This window comes from Thamnophis sirtalis, unplaced genomic scaffold, assembly GCF_051295495.1.
Source record: "Thamnophis sirtalis isolate CommonGarterSnake01/CBP01778 unplaced genomic scaffold, rThaSir2_p1.2 scaffold_10, whole genome shotgun sequence".
NCBI lineage: Eukaryota > Metazoa > Chordata > Lepidosauria > Squamata > Natricidae > Thamnophis > Thamnophis sirtalis.
Window position 1 is genome coordinate 71,625,861 of NW_028261390.1, and position 27,993 is coordinate 71,653,853.

The window sequence follows — 27,993 nt, forward strand, 5'->3', positions numbered from 1 at the left end:
TTTAAAAAAATGAATAAAAATACGGAAAAAATAGGTTCACAATTCACCTGTTTATGTAGGGAAAGGAGGGGAAAAAGGCACATTACTTGTAGCAAGTGTTTTGTGAGTGCTGTGCAGGGTAACTGATCCGAAACTATGCAAATCCATCATACTGGAATCTCAGGTTTCTCCCATGCTAACTTCCTCAAGAGGCAGGGGGGGAAATTGCCAAAGCTTCACAGGTTATTAACCGTTTCTGCTTGATCTTCAGCTCCATCTGGTTAAATACCAAATGGAAATATTTGTGCATTGTAAAATATGGATCAGAATGAGAATGTAGAACCGTGTTGAAGGTTGAAAGGACACATTTTGGGCGCAGTTCCTTGGCTATGGCCACGAACCATTGGGATTTAGAGATAAAATAGCTACCGGTAAGAGATTGGATCTCAAAATGGAGACTCTTTATATTTAATATTGCGCACTCAATTCTCACCCTTCTTTTGACATTTATAAGCCAGAGTGCTAATTTAGTCATGACGGATATCTGCCCTGAATACGGCTGGAAAACCCAACTATTTTACAGCAAAAAAACTGCAGTGGGGGATTGAAGAAAATGTATAAGTAAGCATGTGGGATTTTATATCCTACTACTGTGTTTCTCCGAAAATACGACCTGTCCTGAAACTGATGCCTTGCCATATTTTTCACGTGGGCAAAAATATAAGCCCACCCCCAAAAATAAGCCCCCTGGATAAACCTGCCCCCTCCGTTCACCAACCTAGCGGTATCCCGAAGGCGCCAAGCCGCGGGAGCTGGGGGTGGTGGAAAGGTGCCCATGTTATTTTCCTGGGCTCCAAGATCACCGCAGATGGGCACAGCAGCCAAGAAATCAAAAGAGGCTTGCTCCTGGGGAGGGAAGCGATGGCAAATCTAGACAGCATCCTAAAAAGCAGAGACATCCCCCTGCCAATCAAAAGTGCGTCTATTGAAGGCTGTGGTTTTCCCAGTTGCAACGGATGGCTGTGAAGGTTGGAGCACAAGGAAGGCTGAGCGCCAAACAATGGAGGCCTTTGAACTCTGGGGCTGGAGAAGAAGACTCCTGCATTGAGTCCCTTGGACTGCAAGGCCATCCAACCGGTCAGTCCTAGAGGAGATCAACCCTGACTGCTCTTTAGAAGGCCGGATCCTGAAGAGGAAACTCAAAAGCTTTGGCCACCTGATGAGAAGGAAGAAGGGCTCCCTGGAGAAGAGCCTCATGCTGGGAACGATGGAGGGCAGAAGAAGAAGGGGACGGCAGAGAAGGAGGGGGCTTATATCCAGTGATGGATACGCTTTAAGAAGGATTAGAGCTAAATCCAGGAAAATATAACTGGGGATTCGAAATGAAACATCTGCATGGGGATCGACCTTGAGGAAAACCCAGCGGTTGAAACCACCATACGAGACCCCCCCCTCAAGGGAGTTTGCACCCTAGTGTCTTATTTTGAGCAAAATCGCAAGCATAAAGCTTAGCAAAGCCAGACTGAAGCTTTAAAAACAGAAGGTGGCTTAGCATGTCGGAATGGGCTTCCTGCTGTTTGGAAGTTTGGGATTTAAAGGTTGGTGAGCGATAGGACGTCACTTTCCGCGTTTCTCCTTCGGGGTGTCCTCTCTGCACAGCCAATCTTTAAAAGGTCTCCAGCGATCCATTTGTGCTGCCCGAGTGTTTTATTCCAGTGTTTCTCAACCTTGGTAACTTGAAGATGTCTGGACTTCAACTCCCAGAATTCCCCAGCCAGCGAATGCTGGCTGGGGAATTCTGGGAGTTGAAGTCCGGACATCTTCAAGTTGCCAAGGTTGAGAAACACTGTTTTATTCTATTTTACAGAAATTCCACTGGATTTAAAATAAAATTAAAAAGTTTGATGATGGGATGGGAGGACAAGAACGGGCTGCAGGAACTGGGAATGTCTAGTTGAATGAGAAGAAGGACCAGGGGAGACATGATAGCAGTCTTCCAATATCTCAGGGGTTGCCACAAAGAAGAGGGAGTCAAGCTATTCTCCAAGGCACCTGAGGGCAGGACAAGAAGCAATGGGTGGAAACTAATCAAGGATAGAAGCAACTTAGAACTGAGGAGGAATTTCCTGACAGTTAGAACAATTAATCAGTGGAACAACTTGCCTCCAGAAGTTGTGAATGCTCCAGCACTGGAAGTCTTTAAGAAGAGGTTGGATATCCATTTGTCTGAAACGGTATAGGGTTTCCTTCCTAGGCAGGAGGTTGGACTAGAAGACCTCCAAGGTTCCTTCCAACTCTGTTGTTCTATTCTATTTTATTCTATGGATGGATGGAAGGAAGGAAGGAAAGAAGGAAAGAAGGAGTGAGTGAGGGAGGGAAGGATTCTCCAAGGCACCTGAGGGTAGAACAAGAAGCAATGGGTGGAAACTAATCAAGGAGAGAACAACTTAGAACTAAGGAGAAATTTCCTGACAGTGAGAACAATTAACCAGTGGAACGACTTGTCTCTAGAAGTTGTGAATGCTCCAACGCTGGAGGGTTTTAAGAAGAGGTTGGATAACCATTTGTCTGAAGTGGTGTAGGGTTTCCTGCCTGAACATGGGGTTGGACTAGATGACCTTCAAGGTCCCTCCCAACTCTTCTATTCCATTCATTTCTATTCCTATTTCTTTCTATTTCTATTCTTCATTCCTCTCTTCTCCATTCTAGTCTCTCCTAGGGCTGAAGGCTGGTCGTAAGCTGAATACTGTTGGCGGTGGTCTTGCTTAACAGCAGAAATCTGGGGCTGAAGGGTGGCCGTAAGCCGAGGACTGACAGTAGTCTCACTCAACGGCAGAAATCTGAAGCTGAAGAGTGATTGTAAGCCAAGGACTACTAGCGGTGGTCTCACTTAACGGCAGAAATCTGTGGCTGAGCAGTTGCCGTAAAGCTGAGGACTGCCAGTGTTGATCTCATTTAACAACAGAAATCTGAGGCTGAAGGGTGATTGTAAGCCAAGGACTACTAGCGGTGGTCTCACTTAACGGCAGAAATCTGGGGCTGAAGAGTGATTGTAAGCCAAGGACTACTAGCGGTGGTCTCACTTAACGGCCGAAATCTGGGGCTGAGCGGTGGCCGTAAAGCTGAGGGACTGCCAGTGTTGATCTCATTTAACAACAGAAATCTGGTGCTGAAGGGTGATTGTAAGCCGAGGACTACTAGCGGTGGTCTCGCTTAGCGGCAGAAACCTGGGGCCGGAAGGTGGTCGTAAGCCGGGGACCGGCGGGGGGTGGGCTAGAGGACCTCGGAGGCCCCTTTCCGTGCCCTCTGCTGGCGCCGGCCGGGGCGGGGAGCCGCTTAGCGGGGAGGCTTCCGCAGGGACCCGCCTCTCCTGCCCAGCCGGCCGGAGGAGGCGGCGGCGGCGGCGGCGGAGAAGCCGGAGGAGGAGCGGCGGGGCCCGGCGGGGCAGCCATGAACGGCAGCCGCAGCGAGAGCGACTGGCAGGGGCTGGTGGGAGAGGTGAGAGCGGCCGAGCGGCGGCGGCGGAGGGCAGCAGCCCGGGAAGGGAGGGAAGGCAGCCAGGCCGAGGCCCCCGCTGGGCCTGCTCGGCTCCGCGCTCGCCTCCCGCCGCCCCCGGGCATCGCCCGCGACTCCCTGGGCAGGAGATGCGCCGCTTGGACGGAGGAGGAGGAGGAGGGAGGAAGGGAGGGAGGAGAAAGAGGGAGAAGGAGAAAGAGGGAAGAGGAGGAAGAAGAAAGAAAGAAAGGAGAAGGAAGAGGGAGAAGGAGGGAAGGGGAGACGGAGGAAGGATAGGAGGAGGAGAAAGAGGGAGAAGGAGAAAGAGAGAAGAGGAGGAAGAAGAAAGAAAGAAAGGAGAAGGAAGAGGAGGAAGAGGGAGAAGGAGGAAGGATAGGAGGAGGAGAAAGAGGGAGAAGGAGAAAGAGGAGGAGGGAAGAGGAGAGGGAGGAAGAGGAAGGAGGAGAAAGAGGGAGAAGGAGAAAGAGGGAAGAGGAGGAAGAAGAAAGAAAGGAGAAGGAAGAGGAGGAAGAGGGAGAAGGAGGGAAGGGGAGACGGAGGAAGAGGAAGAAGGATGAAAGATAGGAGGAGCAGAAAGAGGGAGAAGGAGAAAGAGGGAAGAAGAGGAAAAAGAAAGAAAGAGAGGAGGAGGAAGAGGGAGAAGGAGGGAAGGGGAGACGGATGAAGGAGAAGGAGGAAGAGGGAAGAGGAGGAGGAAGAAAGAAAGAGAGGAGTAGGAAGAGGAGGCCTAGGGAGGAGAAAGGGAGGAAGAGGAGGATGAAAGAGGAAGAAGGAGGAGAAAGAGGGAAGAGGAGGAAGAAGAAGAAAAAGGAGGAGGACAAGAGAAGGAGAAAGAGAGAAGGAGAGGTCTGGTCCATGCCCTACAGGCCGAGGGCTGCCTTGCCCCGCAGGAGAGTTGGGCCCCTAGGCCTTCCAAGGTGGTCCTGGAGGTGCCTTGTGAAATGACAAGGGTCTTCGCCCCCCCCCCCCCCGGTGTGTGTGTGTTGCAATTCAGCATGGTTTACTTCCCAGGTGGCACCTGGAGGGCTGCCCTCGCCCTCCCTGAAGCTGGCATAGCCTTGCAGAGTTCCCTTCTGTTTGAAAGGGAACAAAGTCAGTGAGGACAATCAGCCGGTGGAACAGCTGGCCACCGGAAAGTGGCGAATGCTCCAACACGGGGAGGTTTTTAAGAAGAGATTGGCCTGAAATGGGAAGATAGGGGGTTGGACTAGAAGACCTCCGGGGCCCCTTCCGACTCTTGTTCTCCTGAATTCTATATGCTTCCTTGGGAAATCGATGTGCGTGTTGTGTTTGTTCGGTAACGCACAGCGTGTCCTTTCCGCTGAGTGGCTACAGGACACACACACACACACACACTTGAACAATTATTGAATTTAGGCTTTGTTTGTCGTGACTTCAAAACTAACCAAACAGGTTCTAAACCAGCAAGGCCAATTTTTTTTTTTTAAAAAAAAAGGGGCAACAGGACGTCAGGGAAAACGGAGTGTGTATCGTTTACAGACGGGCAAAGCTTTTTCCGGTCTTCGTTTCTGATGTTTAAATTGACATGCGTGTGTGTTTGAATAGGGCAGGTGCTGGGAGATTATTCCTCGGTCAGCTGGCTGTATGTGGTCGTAAAACCATTTGCGCACCAGAATTAACGAGGCCTAAACAGGTTTATCGATAAAAATACCTTGGCAGAACTAATCACCATCGGATGCAGAATGAAAACTAGGCCACTTTTCTCCATATGGAGAGGGTCATGTCAATTTTTCAGTGCTGTTGTAACTTGGAACGGACACTAAATGAACTTCTGGAAGTTGAGAATTACCTGTGTTTTGTCCATACTTCCCTCATAATTAAGAGAGTAAGGGAATAATTTTATTATTTTATTAAAAATAAAATAAAACAGTAAAATAATAAAATAATATGAAATAATAAAATAAAATGTAAAATAAAACATAAAATAAAAAAAAATACATAATAATAAAATAAAATAATAAAATAAAATATAAAATAGTAAAATAATAAAATAGTAGAATAGTAGAATAATAGTAAAGTAATAGTAAAGTAATAGTAAAATGATTAAAATAGTAAAAATCAAAATAGTAAAATAATAGTAAGATAATAGTAAAATAATCAAAATAGTAAAATAATTAAAATAGTAAAATAGTAAATTAGTAAAATAATAAAATAATAGTAAAATAATTAAAATAGTAAAATAATTAAAATAGTAAAATAATAAAATGAAATGAAATAATAAAATGAAATAAAATAATAAAATAAATTAAAGTATAAAATAAAATATGAAATAAAAAATAAAAATGCATAATATATATATATAAAATACCTAAAATTTAAAATAAACTAAAATCTGAATATAAACTATATATCATGAACCATAAACCGTAAACCATAAACCATGAAACATCAAACATGAAACATCATAAAACATAAAACAACATAAAACATAATCACATGATCAAAATTCGGATTTTTTGCAAATGACTCACATTTACGACGGTCGCAGTGTCCCGGGGTCACATGATCCCCTTTTGTGACCTTCGGATGAGCAAAGTCAAGGGGGAAGCTGGGTTCACTTAACGACTGGGTTACTAACTTAACACCTGCAGCAATTCACTTAACAACGGTGGCAAGAAAAATGGGTTCAGAACTCAAACTCAGCAAATGTCTCGCTTCACAGCAGCATTGTGGTCATAAGTCAAGGACTTATGGCTTTAGGTCTTCTTTGGAATACAAAGAAGTGGGGGGGGATACCTTAGCTGCCCTGGGCTGGGTTAATTAATAGACTGCAGCCCAGATTGAATCCTGCTGCAGAAGCTCTCCATGGAGAATCAGGGTGGTTCAAATCTTTGTAAGAGTTGATTCGTAGTGAGAAATGGGGATCTACTTTCCCCCTGAAGCTGCATCTTGCAACCATTTCTACTCTCACCTTGCTTCTTAAGAGTAGATTCAACATTCCCTGCTGCTTCGCTTGGCTATTTCTCAGTTTCTCATCATCGTTTCTGGACAAATCTTCTCCAATCTTTGGTGAGTTTTTGCTGGAAAAGACACCGCTTGGCCTGCTCCAAGATTTCCCTGCCCTAAAGCTAAAGGTTCCCCTCCTTGCACATCTGTGCTAGTGGTTCCCGACTCTAGGGGGTGGTGCTCATCTCCGTTTCAAAGCCGAAGAGCCAGCGCTGTCCGAAGACGTCTCCGTGGTCACATGGCCGGCATGACTCAACACCGAAGGCGCACGGAACGCTGTTCCCTTCCCACCAAAGGTGGTTCCTATTTCTCTACTTGCATTTTGCTTTCCAACTTCCAACAAGGACGCCTGGGTCAGAACACTCCCCGAGAAATCACCCGCAGTCGGATTCAGGAGTCTTAGCGGAGAGTGACCTCATCAGATATTGAAGACAAGGAGAGAAAGAAGCTGAATTTTTCTTCACCCCCCCCAAAAAAACCTTAATTTTTATTGAGGCTGTTTTTAAAAAAAAAAAAGAATTTACCAGTTCATTGCTCAAAGCTGTCTGGAGAGAGGGAGGATGAAGATTGAGACAGCTGGAGGACCAAGATGGACGTGCAGTGAGGCAGAAGAATGATGTAAAACCCAAAAGGAGAAAGAAAAAGGAGGTGTAATTTTCGTCCCTTCTGTTGCGTCTGGAATCCTGAAGGACAGTGAAAAAAAAACCCTAAACCTTAACATCAGACAAGAAGATTGATGAAATAGGAGCGATAAGATATTTGCCGGCAAACCCAGGGAAAACATATTTAAGTGGGGAAAAATATACCCCGTATTTTTCGGAGTATAAGATGCTCCGAAGTATAAGACGCACCTAGATTTTGGGGAGGAAAACAAGGGAAAAATATCTCCCTCTGACTCCCAGCCATTTGCCTCCTTGCAACAAACATTACAGACAATATACACTGTTTGTCGTGTTATATTTCAGACTATACTTGTACAGATGCTGTTAAAATTGATGTGGCTTTCTGGAAGTATACGTTATTCTCTGCTATTTAAAAGAATAGCACTTTTTAAAAGAACAATGCATGGGGTGGAAACATATGCCACATACCTTCCTCCCCCTATTTTTCCCACAACAACAATCCTGTGAGGTCAGTTGGGCTGAGAGAGAATGGCTTGCCCTAGTCACCCGACTGGCTTTCAGGATTAAGTTGGGACTAGAATTCCCAGTCTACTGGCAATTGATCCAAAGTCACCCAGCCGCCTTTTGCGCCTAAAACAGAACTAGAACTCCCAGTTTCCTGATGATTGGTCCACGTCATCCAATTGGCTTTCGTGCCTAAGGTGGAACTAGAACTCACCGTCTCCTGGGGATTAACCCAAGTGGCTTTTCAGCCAAAGGTAGGACTAGAACTCATGGACTTCTGGTTCCTGGTGCCTTCACCACTAGAGCAAACTGGCTGACATATTGTTAGCTAACATTTCAAGCAAGTGTAAGTCTCTTGAGCCATGTGATTTTGAGAAAACCAAAAAAGTGAGGCAATCTAATGGGACGTGTTGGCTCAGTGGCTAAGATGCTGAGCTTGTCGACCAGAAAAGGTTGACAGTTCGGCAGTTCGAATCCCTAGCGCCGCATAACGGAGTGAGCCCCCGTGACTTGTCCCAGCTTCTGCCAACCTAGCAGTTCGAAAGGACGTTAAAAATGCAAGTAGAGAAATAGGAACCACCTTTGGTGGGAAGGGAACAGCGTTCCGTGCGCCTTTGGCGCATAAAATAAAATAAAATAATAAAATAAAATAAAATAAAAATAAACCATGGCCTGGATGATTGAGAATCTCCATACACATTGACACAAATCTTAATGGGGGAAAACACTCCCAAGTATTTTCCTCCTTCTTTACATAGAAACATTTCTGGATATTCGTTTTACTTTGTGAAGCGCAAGTACTAACCTTTTGCCTTTTGCTTTTCCTGTAGTATCTGGTGTGTAAACGGAAACTGGAGAGCAAGAAGGAAGCGTTGCTGATTCTTTCGAAGGAGCTCGATTCCTGTCAACAGGAAAGAGACCAGTTCAAGCTTATGGCTAACCAACTACGGGAAAAACACCAGTCGCTAAAGAAGAAATACCAAGAACTAATTGTAGGTAGCCGGTTCGGAAGTTTGGATAGGATAAAACCTTTTCCTTCTGGTAATGCAATCAACATCATTTAATGGTCCCATAATCCCTTGCGGGGTGGAGTCTGAATGGAGCCGGATGCCCTTCCTTGTCGCCAATATGGAGTTATATTCAGTAGATATATTCTCACCACACCCAGAGAGAGAAACATCGGCCTCTACCTAGGATTGAACTCACAGCCTCCCGATTGTGAGGGGAGAGCTCCACCTCTAAGCCACCACACCAGTGGCGGGTTGCCAATTTTTTTTACTACCAGTTCCTGAGCACGCATGCGCAGAAGTGCCTGGGCGGGTGGGCGGAGCCTCCCGTTGCCACTACTACCAATTCGTCCAATCTGGGCCGAACTGGGAGCAACCCATCTCTGCACCACATTACTCTTTTCTTCTGGTAATGCAATGAGTGAGGTTAAATATTCCACTATCATCTTTTAAATTCTGATTTTCTCAAAGCCGCTCACCTTATTATTCATATTAATAACATTATGCAAGCTTAAAGTGGAAACGTTTTAATGCCTGCGACTCAGTGATACAATACTTTACTAAAGGCTTAGCGCAAATTAGAATTTCTTTCTTCTGACTTATTTTCCTGTCCTCTTTTTAAATTAGGATGGCGACCCGTCTCTTCCCCCGGAGAAGAGAAAGCAGGTAGGTTTTATTTCTGACTAATATAACCGACGTTTCCAGGTCACGAGTTCTTTCAAGAAGAGAGATCTGTGTTGAATTGGTTTGATTGCAACATAGCACCCAAATAAATATGTCGGTTTATTCTTTTTTTTTTCATGCTCTGATTTGCAGAATGGTACCCCAATAATTCCATCCACCCGCTTGCCGGTAATAAGGGACTTATGTATAATTTTCAGGGTTCCGAGAGATGCCCTAATTCAGTGTTTCCCAAACTTGGCAACTTTAAGACTTGTGGACTTCAACTCCCAGAGTTCTCCAGCCAGAAGAGCTAGCCAAAGTCCCGATGGGAGTGGGCGGCATACAAATTTTATTAAACTTGGAACTAACTTACTTTCTTTCTTCTTTCTTTCTTTCTTTCTTTCTTTCTTTCTTTCTTTCTTTCTTTCTTTCTTTCTTTCTTTCTTTCTTTCTTTCTTTCTTTCTTCCGCCCTGAGTCCCGATTGGAGTGGGCGGCATACAAATTTTATTAAACTTGGATCTTTCTTTCTTTCTTTCTTTCTTTCTTTCTTTCTTTCTTTCTTTCTTTCTTTCTTTCTTTCTTCCACCCTGAGTCCCGATTGGAGTGGGCGGCATACAAATTTTATTAAACTTGGATCTTTCTTTCTTTCTTTCTTTCTTTCTTTCTTTCTTTCTTTCTTTCTTTCTTTCTTTCTTTCTTTCTTTCTTTCTTTCTTTCTTTCTTTCTTTCTTCCGCCCTGAGTCCCGATTGGAGTGGGCGGCATACAAATTTTATTAAACTTGGATCTTTCTTTCTTTCTTCTTTCTTTCTTTCTTTCTTTCTTTCTTTCTTTCTTTCTTTCTTTCTTTCTCTCTCTCTCTCTCTCTCTCTCTCTCTCTCTCTCTCTCTCTCTCTCTCTTTCTTTCTTTCTTTCTTTGAGCCGCCCAGAGTCCCGATGGGAGTGGGCGGCATACAAATTTTATTAAACTTGGAACTTTCTTCCTTCCTTCCTTCCTTCCTTCCTTCCTTCCTTCCTTCCTTCCTTCCTTCCTTCCTTCCTTCCTTCCTTCCTTCCCTTGCATTAATTTTAATTCTAGAAAGGCATCTAGAAAGGCATCCAAAAGGCATCTAGAAAGGCATCCAATAAAAAATAGTCTGTTTTTTTCCCCTCAGCTGCATCCTTGGGTTGCCCTTGTGACAGTTTCTTGCCCTTTTTCCAGGCAAATCTCACCCAGCTTCTGAGCGATTCCCGGGATCGAAATAAACATTTAGGGGAAGAAATCAAAGAATTGCATCAAAGACTGGCAGAGGTCCAAGGAGACAACAAGGTAGGGAGCAAATTAAATAACAATTATGAAAGCAGCCCTTGATTGATAACTGTTCGTTCCAAGTTTGAATTATTTGAATCCCACCACTGGTTGGAAGGGACCTTGGAGGTCTTCTAGTCCAACCCCCTTCTCAGGCAGGATGCCCTGTACTACTTCAGACAAATGGTTGTCCAATCTCTTCTTAAAAACTCCTGGAGGTCAAGTTGTTCCACTGATTAATTGTTCTCACTGTCAGGAAATTTCTCCTTAGTTCCAAGTTGCTTCTCTCCTTGATTAATTTCCACCCATTGCTTCTTGTCCTGCCCTCAGGCGCTTTGGAGAATAGCTTGACTCCCTCTTATTTCAGGGCAACCCCTGAGATATTCGAACGCTGCAATCAATTCTTCCGGATTTCTTTTTTTTCTTCCAGCTTCTACGGATGACAATTGCCAAGCAAAGACTCGGAGACGAAGAAGTCGGCGCCCGCCATTTTGCGCCCCACGAGCGGGAAGATCTGGTGCAGCAGCTGGAGAAGGCGCGAGAACAAGTAATCAAACAAAAATCTCCCGCTTTGCGAACGTTGAGTCTCGTCCCTTCGTCCTAAATTCCGCTTCTTCGTAGGGCGAGGCGTTGAAAAGAGATTTGGTTTGATCAGACAGAATATCCATCAAGCCCGCGCGTCTGTTTCCGTAGCCAAAAAATGCAACGAGTGGGTATTAAAAACTAGATATCACATTATCTGGGAGCGCCGGGTGTTTTTAGATGGCTATTTGGCTTCTAAATGTCATAAGCCAGATTTGTCGGTTGGCGGTTCGAATACCTAACGGAGTGAGCTCCCGTGACTTGTCCCAGCTTCTGCCAACCGAACAGTTTGAAAACACATTAAAAAATGCAAGGAACCACCTTTGGCGGGAAGGTAACAGCGTTCCATGCGCCTTCGGTGTTGAGTTATGCCGGCCATATGACCACGGAGACGTCTTCGGACAGCGCTGGCTCTTCGGCTTTGAAAGGGAGATGAGCACCGCCCCCTAGAGGCAGGAATGACTAGCACGTATGTGCAAGGGGGAACCAGGTAACATTCTCAGTAAAGCAGTAAAATTCCACTCTCCCACAACCTGAAGATGTTACCAAGCTTGGTAATGAAATGTTTGCAAGAAAACAAAGAATAAGAAGGATGCAAAAATTCAACCCTAGATAGATAGATTTCTGCTCTCGGAATCTTTTGGCAGTTACAACCTTTGTCGTGTCCCCATGATCACATGATCAAAATTTAGACGCTGGTTCGTATTTACGACCCAAGGTCATGTGATCCCCTTTTCCGACCTTCTGACAAGCCGAGTCCAAGGGGAAGCTGGATTCACTTAACAACCGGGTTATCAGCGTAACACCTGCAGTGATTCATTTAGCAACGGTGGCAAGGAAGGTCATAAAATGGAGCAAACCCACTTAACAAACGTCTGACTTAACAACATACATTCTGGACACTGTTGTGCTTTTAAGTCAAGGACTATCTGTAGTAGCATTTTTTCCTCTTGTTGTGGCCCACCAGTGGCCAGTGGAGCTGGCAGCAGATTCGGACAGTGGGGAGGTTGGGGAGGAAGATGGGCCAGTCCTGGAGTCTGGGGAAGGCTCTGAGGGGGGCTCTGTGTCGGAGGCAGAGAGGGGGCTGAGGATGTCTGGCAGTTCTCAGCTGCCTTCTGAGTCAGACATCACTGAGGCAGAAGAACAGCTGGAGCCTGTTCCCAGTGTGCGCATGCACAGAGTTGCCAGACGAAGGGAACAGCTAAAGAACAGGGGTCAACTTGGGAGTAAGGCCACAGGTGGACGGTGAATGGCCCCTCCCAGAGGAGATAAAAGAGGAACGAAAGGGGAGTGGAGTTTGCAGGAGACAATTAGTTTGATTAATTGGTGAATTGGCTCATGACTCTCCAAGACTCTTTGCCATGTTCTGCAGATCTCGGCCTGGCAGCTCTCCAAGCCAGATAAGGTCTGTGACTGTAAATCCTCCCTTGAAAGACTTTGCTGGATGTGAGTGAGAAGAATTCACCGTCAATTAATAAAAGGGGGTTTTGTCTGGAGAAGGAGTTTTCTTCAGGCTCTCCATCAGAATATTACCTACCTTTTCTCTCTTGTTTACAGAGTGGGGGGTGAGGGGAGCCCCACTCTGCTTTTTTTTTAAGAAAAAAAAATCCTGGTAAAGCCCCAGGTGGACGGTGAATGGCCCCTCCCAGAGGGAATAAAAGAGGAGCGAAAGGGGAGTGGAGTTTGCAGGAGACCATTAGTTCATTCCTGCATTCTTGCCAAGTATTGCAATGGAGTCTGAAAGATATCAGCTTGGCCACTCTCCAAGCCTGATAAAGGTTGGTCATTGTGAACTCTCTTGAAAGACGGTGGGAGAGGAAAGATTTTGCTGGAGAGGAATTCACTGTCAATTAAATAAAAGGTGTTTATCGGGACGGGGACTTGGCTTCGTGCCGCTGGGGAAGCCTCGGTGAGAACAACAGTCTTTCCCTCTCACTTTGTCAAGTTTGTTCCTGAAAATAGGCGCATGAGAGATACAATAACCCTTGGCAAGAATCAGTAGGATGAGTTGGCCTGGAGGAAACGGTGGAAGTTCTCCTTATCTTCGTTAACGCTCTTGACGCTTGGCTCTCTTGCCAGATGGAGACGCTGCACCTTGATCTCCAAGCGTCGCTGGATGAGCTGCAGGATGTGAGAGAAGAACGTTCTTTTTATCAAGATAAATCGGAAAAGTTAAACCAAGAGCTGAACCATGTCCTCGGGGGACACGTGGACCGCATCGTTGATATAGACGCTCTCTGTATGGAAAATAAGTGAGTTGGCTTAGAAATTAATCGTGATTTATGAAGGACGGGACATGAGCAAAGGGGGAATTCTGCTGGTTCAGACCAGTTCATACGAATGAGGAGTGGAAATTGTGGCTGGCCATGCCCACCCACCTCGGCTCTATGGCATCCCATTTAAGCCCTTTTTTAGCCAAAGCACATGCGCAGAAGTGTGTGGGTGGATGGGTGGGTGTGGGTAATTATATTTATTATATTATATTATATTATATTATATTATATTATATTATATTATATTATATTATATTATATTATATTATATTATATTATATTAATTATATTATATTATATTATATTATATTATATTATATTATATTATATTATATTATATTAATATTATATTTGATTAGTTTAGTTTAGTTTAGATTAGATTAGATTAGATTAGATTAGATTAGATTACATTACATTACATTACATTACATTACATAATATTATATTATCATTCCTGTCAGGCCTGCAGCCATCTTTTCTTTTGGATCTTTGGCCTGCCACACTTTCTATTATTCTACTGTGCATTTTCTATGGTGGGAAAATGGGAGGGGGGATTGTAGGGAGTTAGATGCTATGTAGCCATAACAACATTCTTTCTAGAAAGCCAAGGTCATCTTTTGTCTTTGCACCTCTGCACCTGGCCGGAACTGGATGGCTGGAAGCTGCCAGCATGGCAGTGGGAGATGGGACCATGGGATGGGCTTGTGGGTGTGGGGGGCAAGATCTTGAACTTTCATTTAGGTGGGGAAAACTGGGAAGCCATCAGATTCGGGTTTTCCCAGATGTGCCAACATGGCTCTCTTCATAAATTGGGACTTTGAGGAATCCTTTGCCTCAGATTCTGATTTACTTTTGGATGCTATTTGGAACCCTGACAATTACATTATGTATGTATGTATGTATGTATGTATGTATGTATGTATGTATATATATATATGTGTGTGTGTGTGTGTGTGTGTGTGTGTGTGTATGTATGTATGTGTATGTATATATATATATATGTATATATATATATATATATATGTGTGTGTGTATAATTATTATTATTATTATAGTATTTGTGATGCATTTTTAAATGTTCAGTTAACTGAGTTTCATGTTTAATGAATAAAAGAAATAATAATAATAATAATGATACCCATTGTCATCGGGGCACTTGGCATCATATCCAAGAATTTTATAAAATATATCAACAAATTGCAGCTTTCTGCAATAACACCAGCGGAACGGCAAAAAAGTTGCGCTACTCCGAACATCTTATATTTTAAGAAGGTCCTTGGTTGATACCTAGGACGCTGGCAGCAAACCGTATCAAGCATTAGCACCAGTCACTGGTATTTGTGATGCATTTTTGAATGTTCAGCTGGCTGAGTTTCATGTTTAATGAATAAAGTATATAATAATAATTTTAGATTTGCACCAATTTAGTAGCAATCTAATTACTTTAAGGCCTTCTCATGGCTGGGAAAGAAAACACGGCTGTGGGACTGAGTTTGGGAGTGAGTTTGCATATGCTATATACATACATATATAGCACCCCTCGTGCGTGTGTGTGTGTGTGTTTGTGTGACAGTACAATTGGCAAGGTATTGAATGTAAGTTGTAGGATTTTGTCTATGCTCCGACCCATTATTTCTCGTTCTTTCCTTTCCCCCCATGAAGCACGTAGCTCATTTTGAAATACTTAATAAATGGCATCTGAGTAATACTATAAATCACTCTTTCCCATGCCCAAAATTCAGATATTCTTCATGAGCGATTAAAGCAAGTTCAAGAAGAGGTTAATATTCTGAAATCGAACATTGTGAAATACAAGGTAAATTATACCGCGGACTATAAGGGGAATTATAGGGAATATTTTTCCAGTGTAAATACATTTCATTTCAAACTTCTTGCAAGGCTAATTAATGTGGCTTTTTTACTTCATCAGTTTCTGAACTATTTATTTCTTTCACTAAAAAAAAATCACCCTGCTAATATTTCTCTCCATAGTTTTTAAATGCTTTTTTAAAATAAAAAAAAACCCTGAAGCTTTAGGCAGTTTTTAAACATAATATTTTCTTTATATTGGTAGAATTATTCTTTTGCACAATTCATTTTGTTTGATCTGCCTATCAAAAGATGTGTTCTGTTCTCTTTATTCCCTCTGAAATTATGTTTCTTGCAGAGGAAAATAGCGGTATTTAATTTACGTCCCATCTCCTAAATCTTCAGAATCATAGAATTAAAGTGAGGGAAGGGATCCCAATAGGTCCTCTAGTCCACCCTCAGACCCTTCCTTGTCTCTCGGTACAAAGGAACAAAAATTAAACTTTATCAAAGAAAAAAAGGGTGAGAACCGTCAAATACCACCTCTGGCTGGCCCCAGAGTGGGATGGGAATGGGGATTTGGCAGTATCCTTCCCCTGCCACTTCCAACAAGCCACGCCCACAGAACCGGTAGTAAAAAAAAATGAATTTCACCACTGCTTCTACCACTGATGAAGTTACCTAGTTTGGCAATGAAACGTCTGCAAGAAAAGAAGCAAGCTCAGAGAGCACCAAAGACCCCACAGTTCTCCTTCTCCTCCTCCTCCTCCTCCTCCTCCTCCTCCTCCTCCTCCTCCTCCTCCTCTTCCTCCTCCTCCTCCTCCTCCTCCTCCTCCTCCTCCTCCCTCCTCCTCCTCCTCCTCCTCCTCTCTGCAAATCCCCCTCCCTTCTAGCACTGATGATGTTACCTAGTTTGGTAATTCAATATTTGCAAGAAAACAATCCAGCTTAGAGAGCACCAAAGACCCCACAGTTTTCCTCCTCCCTCCTCCTCCTCCTCCTCCTCCTCCTCCTCCTCCTCCTCCTCCTCCTCCTCCTCCTCCTCCTCTCTGCAACCCCCCCTTCCTTCTAGCACTGATGGTGTTACCTAGTTTGGTAATTCAACGTTCGCAAGAAAATAAGCACCCCAGAGAGCTCCAAGGACCCTTCATTTCAACCCTGAGCTACAAATATTTTTCTTTATTAGTAAAACAAGGATCGGATTTTCTCCCCCCGTTTTAACGCACATTTCCCCTTGCCCCCTTCCCCTCCTTTCTTTAGACGCTCTGGAAAGAAGGAAAAACTCAAAAGGTCACAACAAGTCCCAACAGCAGCGCCCTGACCGGAATCCTTTCTGCGAAACAAGGTATGGGACACGTTTTCTCCTCAATTGTGGCCGTAAGTCAGAGAGCACCTTCCTAAATTTGTTTTGACTTCCTTCAACTGCTTCCTAGTGCAAGAGCTGTTATCCGAAGATCATGGCTGTAGTTTACCGGCAACGCCTCAGTCCATTTCTGATCTTAAATCCTTGGCTACTGCTTTATTGGAGACGATCCACGAGAAGAATATGGTCATCCAGCACCAAAGACAAACCAACAGTAAGTGATTTTTTTCCCTACAATATACTGGTGTAGAATTTCTGTCAGAGTACGCACAGCTTTACCATGTGAGACAACTCAGGAGCAATAACAGTAAACAGAGATTTGTCGTATAACATTGGTTTTATCTACAAAAGATGTATACTATACATACACGTACTATAGGCAGAGGTCAAACAATCAGCAATTACAGCAGGGAAAACGTACAGTGGACTTAACCCACAATTCTCCTCTTAATAAATCGATCGAAAATGATATTTTCCGAGACGTTTTCTTTTAAAGTAGCAAAATGTGGGTGGTAAGAAATACAAGGAAGCCCTCGACTTACAACAGTTCGTTTAGCGACCGTTCAAAGTTACAACGGCACTGAAAGAAATGGGGCTTATGACCGTTTTTCAATGTTATGACCGTTGCAGCATCCCCCCCCTGGGGTCACGTGGTCAAAATTCAGACGCTTGGCCAATGGTTCATATTTATGACGGTCGTAGTGCTCCAGGGTCACGTGATTCCCCTTTGGCGACCTTCCGACGAGCAAAGTCACATGGGGCAACTTGATTTTATTTTTGTTACATAATAAAAAATTATTTTGTGAACAAAGTGCTGTCCGGATTTCCCCTTTAACATTTCCACAAACACATCATTCATTTTACATTATATTTCCATTATTTCCAATTTTAGCCGTATTACTTTCCTTCTCATATTTTGCAAGTTCTGTTTTTTTACATATATAAACAGTATTATTTCCCCCACTTCTCTTTAAAAATAAATCAACTTATCATTTCCTTTCCATCTATTTTCTATTAGTGACGTATGTCTTCAAGTTCAATTTTTTTTATATAGTAAACATTTAACATAATTACACTTTTAAAAAGTATTAATGCAGCTCACACACATCCCACTTAGATACATGCTATTACCATGTTTAGAATAGTTCAGTTCATTCTACTAGTTCCTATCAATTTACTAATCTCCTATTCCTAGATTTTTTTCTTCTTCTTCTTTTTAAATGTCTTATATCTTTTCTTCTGATTTTTTTCTATTGCTTTTCGATTGTTTTTGTAGGATATCCCACCCTCATGGCCTTCAGGAAAGCTGTAAAACCTGGCTGTTCTGGCAGGCCTGGGGCTGTTGACCTTATTGTTAAGGTCCAGCCCCGATTAGAACGAATGCGTGGTTTGTGAATTTTAAACTATTCTTTTTATTTTTCTTTTCTTTTTTCTCCCTTCTTTGTAAGCCGCCCGGAGTCCTTCGGGATTGGGCGGCCTATAATTTAATAAATAAGTAAATAAATCTCTCCCCCAAGTTTATCTTTTCCATCTCCCATTATTTCTCTCTTTATTTTTGGCTAGTTTCTTTTTCGGATACCATTTTTCTTTTTTCCTCTCCATTCTCTTTGTGCTTCTATAAATCTCGCTATTATTACGCCCTTGATTTTTGTTTTCCATTTCTTTTTCTGCCTTGTTAACTTCTTGCTCATTATGTTACTTGTCTGTTCCCCTCCTGTCTTCTCTGGAAACAAATACTGTGGGGGTAAGGCACCCCTCGGGGTGTGGGTGTGTCTGTGGGTGCGTGTTCCGGCATAACTCTGGAACGCCTGGCCCGCTGAAATGAAAAGGAATGAATTATATGTATAGTGTCAAATCACAGTATTTTTGACAGCGATTGTGTGCATTTTGGATTCAAGTTCATGTGTCTTGTGTGTCTGTGTATTCCAGCAATACTTTGACTTGGCATTGTTGATATAATTCATTCCTTTTCCTGTCTAATATAGGATTAGCATAAATAAATAAATACCCGGGGAATGCCAGGTTATCAGCTAGTAATTATATATTTGTGTTTGTACGAGAGACAGGCTTGTAGACGGATTCCTAAACAGCCCTGTATCTTCATGTCCAATTTTATTTATTTTTCCATTTATATAAAATGTTGAAATCTTGTTTCAGAATCTTAGTGAACCGGGTGGCTGAGCTGGAGAAAAAACTGAGAACTTTAGAAGTTTCTGGTTTATGGAGTCTCCCAGGTCAGTAGCATTTAGTAAAAATTTCTACCTGTCCAAAAGGCCGTTCGGCTTGAATACACACACACACACACACACCCTTGACACCTCAAGGCTGGATTATTGCAATGCGCTCTACATGGGGCTACCCTTGAAAAGTGTTCGGAGACTACAGCTGGTCCAGAATGCAGCCGCGCGAGCGATATTGGGTGTACCGAGATACACCCATATTACACCTGTCCTCGCGAGCTGCACTGGCTGCCAATTGGTCTCCGGACGCAATTCAAGGTGTTGGTTATTACTTTTAAAGCCCTACATGGCTCAGGACCAGCGTACCTGCGAGACTGCCTACTGCCACACACCTCCCAACGGCCGATAAGATCCCACAGGGTGGGCCTCCTTCGGATGCTGTCAGCCGGAGAGTGTCGGCTGGCGGGCCCCGGAGGAGAGCCTTCTCTGTGGCTGCTCTGACCCTGTGGAATCAGCTACCCCCAGAGATCCGGATCTTGCCCACTCTCATGGCCTTCAGGAAAGCCGTTAAAATCTGGCTGTTCCGGCAGGCCTGGGGCTGTTGACCTTAGTGTTAAGGTCCAGCCCCGATTAGAGCGTATGTGTGTTGCGAATTTTAATTATTTCTTTATTTATTTTGCTTTTCATTTTTCTTCTTTCGTTGTAAGCCGCCCGAGTCCTCCGGGATTGGGCGGCCTATAAATTTAATAAATAATAATAATAATAACACACACACAAAATGTTGATAACAGGTAGACCTCGACTTACAACAGTTCCCTTAGTGATCGTCCAAAGTTATAACAACACTGAAAAAAGCAATTTAGGGCTGTTTCCCACCCTTTCCGGATCCCCATAGCCACATGAACTACATTCAAACGCTCGACAACTGCCTCGAATTTATGACAGTCGCAGTGCCCCTGTGTGTGTGTGTGACATGATAACTCACTGGGGACCTCCCGACCAACAGAGTCAATGGGGAAGCCAGATCCACTTAATGGCCGTGTTACCCGTTTAATAAGTTCGGTGATCCGCTTAACGCGTGCGTCAAGGGGAGCCGTAAAGACGAGCAAAACTTTATTTAGACTCTGGAAAGAGTGCAGAGAAGAGCAACAAAGAGGATTAGGGGACTGGAGGATAAAACATATGAAGAACGTTTGCAGGAACTGGGTTATGTCTAGTTGAATGAAAAGAAGGACCAGGGGAGACATGATAGCAGTCTTCCAATATCTCAGGGGTTGCCCCAAAGAAGAGGGAGTCAAACTATTCTCCAAAGCACCTGAGGGTAGGACAAGAAGCAATGGGTGAAAACTAATCAAGGAGAGAAGCAGCTTAGAACTAAGGAGAAATTTCCTGACAGTGAGAACAATTAATCAGTGGAAAGTAGCTTGCCTCCAGAAGTTGTGAATGCCCCAACACTGGAAGATGTTGGGTATCCATTTGACTGAAGTCTTTAAGAAAATGTTGGATAACCATTTGTCTGAAATGGTATAGGCTCTCCTGCCTAAGCAGGGGCTGGTCTAGAAGACCTCCAGGGTCCCTTCCAACTCCGCTATTGTATTGCATAATTGACCATACATTAAATCAAGGGCATAAGGGACACCTGTGCATTTGGTTAATTTAAATGGGGCTTGAACGAGGTCCCTTCCAACTCTTGCTATTCTAAATTCTAAATTTAAGACGTGTCTCACTTCACAACTTGAACGTTAGGCTTGGTTGAGGGATACCTGTAGTTTACTGGTGGTGAAGGTAAAAGGAACATTTGCAACCCCCTTTTCAAACGTGGGCGTTGTGTTTTCGTTTGTGTCGCTTTTAAACCGGAGAGATTCTCTTCATTTGAATGTTTCGCCAGAGGAATTCCTGAATTCACTGGAGAGCCGCCTGGCGCTTTTAAAGCAAAAACCACGGTGGAAGAGAGGCCACGATCTCTGAATAGCCCACTCTGTTCTTGTTTAGACGTCAAAAGCTGACCTTTGATATAATAATGGTTTTTCTTTTCCTTCTCTCTCTCCTTGCTGCTGCCTGAAGGCCTGAGCTACAATATCTCAGTGGGATTCGGGAGTAGGTTTCTCCTTGACGTATTTACCTTTCGTAGTAACAAACCTTTTCATGTGCACAAAGTATTATCGCCGGCGCGCATCAGTGGAAATGTTATGTGAATGTTTTAAAATGCTTTTTTGCTCGATTTAAGATATTCACTCGGGACAGTTGCAACAGAAATTATTTCTAATTGGAAGGAAGTCTGATAAGGGAAGAACTATTTCCGAGGGTAAGAGGTACAAATGTAAGAATTGGGGAGGGAGGGAGGGAGGAAGATGAGATAGATAGATAGATAGATAGATAGATAGATAGATAGATAGATAGATAGATAGATAGATAGATAGATAGATAGATAGAGATAAGAGAGATAGAGAGATAGAGAGATAGATAGATAGAGATAAGAGAGATAGATAGATAGATAGATAGATAGATAGATAGATAGATATGATAGATAGATAGATATGATAGATAGATAGATAGATAGATATGATAGATAGATATGATAGATAGATAGATGATAGATAGATAGATAGATAGATAGATAGATAAATAGATAGATAGATAGATAAGATATGATAGATAGATAAATAGATAGATATGATAGATAGATAGATATGATAGATAGATATGATAGAAAGAAGATAGAAAGATATGATAGATAGATATGATAGATAGATAGATAGATAGATAGATAGATAGATAGATAGATAGATAGAAAGATATGATAGATAGATATGATAGATAGATAAAGGTAAAGGTTCCCTTTGCACATATGTATGTGCTAGTCGTTCCCGACTCTAGGGGACGATGCTCATCTCTGTTTCAAAGCCAAAGAGCCAGCGCTGTCCGAAGACGTCTCCGTGGTCATGTGGCCGGCATGACTCAATGCCAAAGGCGCACGGAACGCTGTTCCCTTCCCACCAAAGGTGGTTCCTATTTTTCTACTTGCACTTTTTACCTGCTTTCGAACTGCTAGGTTGGCAGAAGCTGGGACAAGTCACGGGAACTCACTCTGTTACATGGCGCTAGGGATTCGAACCGCCAAACTCCCGACCTTTCTTATCGACAAGCTCAGTGTCTTAGCCACTGAGCCACCACATCCGATAGATAGATAAATATCTCCAGTCTACAACACAGATTCTTTCAGCAGTTCCAAGAATACCCATTTGCACCACTCAGGTGACCCAGAGGACACAGAGAAACCTCCAAGTGGCCTCAACGACCCTCTAAAAAGGATGCAAATGACCAGCTTGTCTGCAAGGAGTATCAATCCTTCCATTCCCCACCATCCAGTCGGAGTTTGAAGAAGCTTCTTGGATGAGAAGCAAAATGCCTTCAAGGAAAAAAAACAAAACAAGAAAGTCCAGTTGCTTCTTGTGGGGGGGGGGGGGGAAGCACCTTTGGGACAACATGACCTGGATGATTTGAGGATCTCCATAGGTGTTTAACTTGGTTCTTTTAATGAACTTTCCTTCAAACAAAGGGAATTTTCCTGGGTCGACGGACGCCGTTTGTGGCAAACGCTGTCAATTTCTCAGTCTTCAAAAATTCTTCCGACATGACAGATGCAGCAAGATGAAGTCTACTAAACAGAGGAGTTAGTAAACGGTCACCTTTCTGTACCAACTGTGCCGAAAATTCAACACCGTCCGCCGTCTGGACTGCTGAGTTGGTGCCTGTAGGCCCGTTTTGATAAATGCTCCATGAACGTACAATTGTTCTCTACCAGAAAACTCAAAGCTATGTTTTCCAGAGTGACTCGTGCTATTTATGGATTTACTAGTTGATAACCTGGCGTTGCCCGGGGAATTTATAGACATCGAAGCCAGGAGTGGGTTCCTGGCGGCGTTGCTGCACGCACATTCGCAGTTGATTATAAATTGTTCAGGCATGCGCAGAATGTGAAAAAATTGCAAAAAAACATGCCAGCCGTAGCATTGCTGAGCAGAGAACCAGTTCGGGGGCGTGGCCAGCCTGGGTCACTGCCGGTTTGGGCGACCAAGGCCAAATTACCACTACCGGTTCGCTCAAACCGGTGCGAACCGGTAGCAACCCACCTCTGGTTGAAGCATTTGTCTGACAGAGAGCGATTGAGTGGGGCCTTTCTACCCCATACTCCCATGCCCATCATCCATGCCCTTTCCCACTCCCATGCGCTCGCTCTCCTTAACGGCCCAGGCATTCCAGAGTTATGCTGGAACACACACACACTCACACACACCAGGGGTGTCTCCCCCCACCTTATTTATTTTCATAGAATAAGTAATCTGTGTATCAAGTTTGGTAGAAATTGCTCGAGATGCTGCAGAGGTATGCTGGAACGTACATAGAAACAAAAATAAGAAGAAAAGGAGGAAGAGGAGGAGAGAAAGAAAGAAAGAAAGAAAAAGAAAGAAAGAAAGAAAGAAAGAAAGAAAGAAAGAAAGAAAGAAAGAAAGATGTGTGCCACCAGAAAGAAGAGGAGGAATTGATTCTCGGAGAACGTGCCAATCTGTGTTGCTTCCTCAGATTCTTGAGTGAAAGACAGAGGAAGGGAGACAAAAATTGGCAAGTTCCTTCTGATATCAAGTAGGATATCCTGGTTTTATCAGGCTGAGATGTCTAATCTAGCTTTTTTTTTTAACCCCGAAATTCCAGCTTTTGAGCTTTAATCCAAAAGTGCTGGGATTATTAGATGCAATTTTAAAGTTGATTAAGCTCTACACAATTAAACAGAGGTGGAGAAACAGAAGAAGTGATAAGAAAAGAACAGGATCCATCTGGTATCAAGCAGGATATCCTGGTTTCATTGGGCTGGGTTTTCAAACTAGCATCTTGCAACCCTAAGATTCCAGCTCAATCCAAAAATACTTAGATTATTGGAAGTGGCCTAAGAGTTGATTAAGTTCTAAACAATTACCGTATTTTTTCGTAATATAAGGTGCACCAGAGTATAAGATGCACCAAAGTTTTGAAGAGGCAAATTAAAAAAAAGTTTTTGCACTCTACAAACCTCTCAAAAACAGCCTGTTTTTCACAAAAACAGGCCCGTTTCCCCCCCCCCCAAAAAGAAAGGCATGAATAGCCCTTAGGAGGCTTATAGAGTGCTTCTGGGGGGCGGGGTCGGGGCAGACCAAAAACGAGCAAAAAAACGGCCCGTTTTTCACAAAAATGAGTCCATTTTTGTGAAAGAAATTGCGTGCATAGCCTTTAGGAGGCTTATAGAGTGCTCCTGGGGATTGGAGGGGGGGGAGGCGGCAAAATTGAGTAAAAAACGGCCCATTTTTTCACTCATTTCTGCCCTCCCCAGCCCCCAAGAGCTCTCTAAAAGCCTCCAGCAGGCTCTGCACAGCCATTTTGGTGAGGGGGACGGGGTTTCAGGAGGTAAAAAAATGCTGTATTCAGTGTATAAGATGCACCCAGATTTTCAGCCTCTTTTTTGAGGGAAAAGGGTGCATCTTATACTCTGAAAAATATGGTAAACAAAAAGGGAGGAGCAAAGGAAGCGAGAAAGAAAGACCGAGATCCTTATGGTATCAAGTAGAATATCATCATCATCTTTTAGTCGCCTCATAATCTCTTGTGGGATGGAGTCTGGGCAACTGAATGGAACTGAGTGTTTACTGGCCGGATGCCCGTCCCTGTTGCCAATGCGGAGTTTTGTTCAGCCGAGAAATATCTGCCTCTACCTAGGATCGAACTCACAGGCTCCCGATTATGAGGCGCGAGATCCACCTCTAGGCCACCGCAACACTCCTGTATCAAGTAGAATGTCCTATTTTTAAAAATGCTTGAGTTCTACTCTTGGTTTTCGTTTTTATCTCTTGCTTGAGGGAAATTAATTCGTTTGTGTCCTGTGATTACAGGCGGGAAGGATACTATTACCTTTAGTGAACCGGCTGTCCCTGTGATCCGGAGGTCACAATCCCCGTTACGGTCGTGCGTTGAGAAGCCCCAGCAGAATCTAGAAGGTAAGCCCCCCGGAGTCGTAATAGCAGAACTCCCAAATTTTGGGAAAGCCCCAATGATGACATGTTGGGACCAGGTTATCTGAGGGACCGTCTCTTGCCGATCACATCCAGCCGACCTATTGGAGCGGGGAGGCGAGGAATGTCAAGAGTCCCGCCCCCTAGGAAGCTCCATTGGGCAGGATGCAGAAGAAGGGCCTTCTCCATGGTGGCTCCCTCCTTCTGGAACATCATCCCGCTGGAAATTAGACCAGACCCCATTCTGACACTTTTTTGAAAGGACCTGAAGACCTGGTTCTGCCAGTGGGCCTGAAAATGGGATGGAGCCCAACAAATGATTTAGTTGATTGTGTGTTGTCATGGGTGTGTGTCTGTGTGTGTCTGTATGGAATGGTTATTTTTTAATATAATTTATTTCTATACTAGCTGATAACCCGGAATTGCCCGGGTATTTATAAACGTCGAAGCAAGGACCCATTTGAGAGGGGCCTTTCTTGTCCGTACTCCCATGCCCATCATCCCTCCCCTCTCCCTTCCCCCTGCCATGCGCTCCTCTTTTCCGCCCTGTCTACGATCCTGGCACTTTGTCCCAAATCCATCATGCACTTCCTCATTGGTCCACCGGAGGGCGAATGTCACGGCTGGCTTTCCAGAGGAGGCTGCGAAGGAACTGACAATTGCCGCTCTAGGAACGCCGCACTCGCTCTCCTTAATGGGCCAGGCATTCCAGAGTTATGCTGAAACATACAGACACAAACACAGACAATCACACCAAGGGTGCCTTATATATAATTTCTAATTTTTTAATTTTTATCTTGTTTCTGTAAGCCCCCCCAGAGTCCTACGGGATTGGGCGGCATACAAATCTATTAAATTACTAAATTACTATTACTAAACTATAAGAAGATTGTACTTTTTATTGTTTGCAAGCTGCCTACAGTTGCTGTGAGAAGAGCAGAGTGGGCGGCTGCATAAATTTTCTAAAATAAATAAATGCATAAAAATCTCGCTCTTGAACACAAGTTTGGTCTCTCTTGACTGAACTGGGCCCAACCAGAAGGAACCCACCTCTGTTGCCAGCCCTCTCTAAGCGGTTTACAGAGTCAGCCTCTTGCCCCCAACAATCTGGCTTCTCCTTTTACCCACATTGGAAGAATGGAAGGCTGAGTCAACCTTGAGCTGGTCAGGATCGAACCTCCTAGCTGTGGGCAGTTAGCCTGCAATACTGCATTCTAACCTGCGCCACCACGGAAGGAAGGAAAGGAAGGAAGGAAGGAAGGAAGGAAGGAAGGAAGGAAGGAAGGACTAGAAATAACGCTTAGAGTTATATACCCCTTAACAGCCTTCTGTAAGCATTTAAAGAATCAGCCTATTCGCCCCAACAATCTGGGTCCTCGTTTTACCCACCTCGGAAGGACGGAAGGCTGAGTCAACCTCAAGCCTGGTGAGATTCGATCTGCCAAACTGTCAGCAGCTGGTGATCAGCAGAAGTAGCCTGCAGTTCTGCACTCTAACCACTGCGCCATCACAGAAGGAAGGAAGGAAGGAAGGAAGGAAGGAAGGAAGGAAGGAAGGAAGGAAGGAAGGAAGGAAGGACGAACTAGCAATAGCACTTAGATTTATATACTGCTTTACAGCCCTCTCTAAGCGGTTTACAGAGTCAGCCTCTTGGCCCCCAACAATCTGGGTCCTCATTTTATCCACTTCAGAAGGAGGGAAGGCTGAGTCAACCTTGAACCGGTCAGGATCGAACTTCCTAGCTGTGGGCAGAGTTAGCCTGCAATAGTGCATATTAACCTCTGCGCCACCATGGATGGATGGATGGATGGATGGATGGATGGATGGAAGGAAGGAAGGAAGGAAGGAAGGAAGGAAGGAAGAACTAGCAATAGCACTTAGACTTATATACTGCTTTACAGCCCTCTAAATGGTTTACGGAGTCAGCTTATGGCCCTCAACAATCTGGGTCCTTATTTGACCCATCTTGGAAGGATGGAAGGCTGAGTCAACCTTGAGCCGGTCAGAATCGAACTTCCTGGCTGTGGGCAGAGTTAGCCTCCAATACTGTATTCTAACCTCTGCGCCACCACGGAAGGAAGGAAGGAAGGAAGGAAGGACTAGCAGTAGCACTTAGATTTATATACTGCTTTACAGCCCTCTCTAAGTGGTTTACAGAGTCAGCATATCGCCCCCAACAATCTGGGTCCTCGTTTTACCCACCTCGGAAGGACGGAAGGCTGAGTCAACCTTGAGCTGGTCAGAATCAAACTTCCTGGTTGTGGGCAGAGTTAGCCTGCAATACTGTATTCTAACCTCTGCGCCACCACGGACGGACGGAAGGAAGGAAGGAAGGAAGGAAGGAAGGAAGGAAGGAAGGAAAGAAGGAAGGAAGGAAGGAAGGAAGGAATGACCAGCAGTAGCACTTAGATTTATATACTGCTTTACAGCCCTCTCTAAGTGGTTTACAGAGTCAGCCTCTTGACCCCAACAATCTGGGTCCTCATTTGACCCACCTCGGAAGGCTGAGTCAACCTTGAGCCTGGTCAGATTCGAACCGCCAAACTGCCGGCAGCTGGTGATCAGCAGAAAGTAGCCTGCAGTTCTGCACTCCGACCACTGCGCCACCGCAGTGCAATATAAACATGCAATGTTCCCATTTTTTCTCTCCCGCAGAAGATCGACCCAGGCACCCGCCCATTGCGTGTCCTGCTAAAAGAGAAGGGACTCTTCCAGAGGAAAATGCTCCGCTTTCCGACGACTCGCGCGGAAACCCAAAAAGTGCTCCTCAAGCCAACGATTTCCCTTCGTCCTTGTCCCAGTTTCTGTCGGAAGGAGGCGGCACGGGCGGCCCTGAGAAGGACAACACGAAGGTGTCCGAAGATCTTGCAAACGTGGACTTGGAGGATGGAAGGGCGGAAGATCCCACGGAGGAACAAGACGGGAGCCCTTCCGAACTGGACTCTCCCTGGTCCAGCCCTCCTGGCTGGACTTCCAAAGAAGCGAGTTCGGAGGGCGAGAAGAATCATGGGGGTGGAATCCAAACTGTGGAAGACCTGACAGGCGCCCAGGGAAAGAGTGTGGCGTTGTGTAGCTGAAAACGGCCAAAGTAAAGACATGACAATGTTGGGTGTTTAAAGATGCTCCAAAGTTTCATTCTTCCAGCTTCAGCCTTCGTTGAGTTGCGTTCCAAATGGAACACCTGAATCTACGAAGGTGG

At 44.3% G+C, this 27,993-nt stretch overlaps 1 protein-coding gene across 1 annotated transcript; it reads left to right on the top strand.

Moving 5' to 3' along the window:
• Nucleotides 1-3,325: 3,325 nt before the first annotated feature.
• On the top strand, nucleotides 3,326-27,912 carry CCDC149 (coiled-coil domain containing 149). The gene is given in 14 exon segments (XM_087724894.1): nucleotides 3,326-3,477; nucleotides 8,420-8,581; nucleotides 9,224-9,262; nucleotides 10,460-10,567; nucleotides 10,977-11,093; nucleotides 13,208-13,382; nucleotides 15,147-15,217; nucleotide 15,770; nucleotides 16,471-16,514; nucleotides 16,516-16,555; nucleotides 16,644-16,791; nucleotides 18,731-18,807; nucleotides 24,675-24,779; nucleotides 27,450-27,912. Coding segments are annotated over 14 exon segments (1,557 nt in total). The 5' UTR covers nucleotides 3,326-3,429; the 3' UTR covers nucleotides 27,872-27,912.
• The last annotated feature ends 81 nt before the right edge of the window (nucleotides 27,913-27,993 follow it).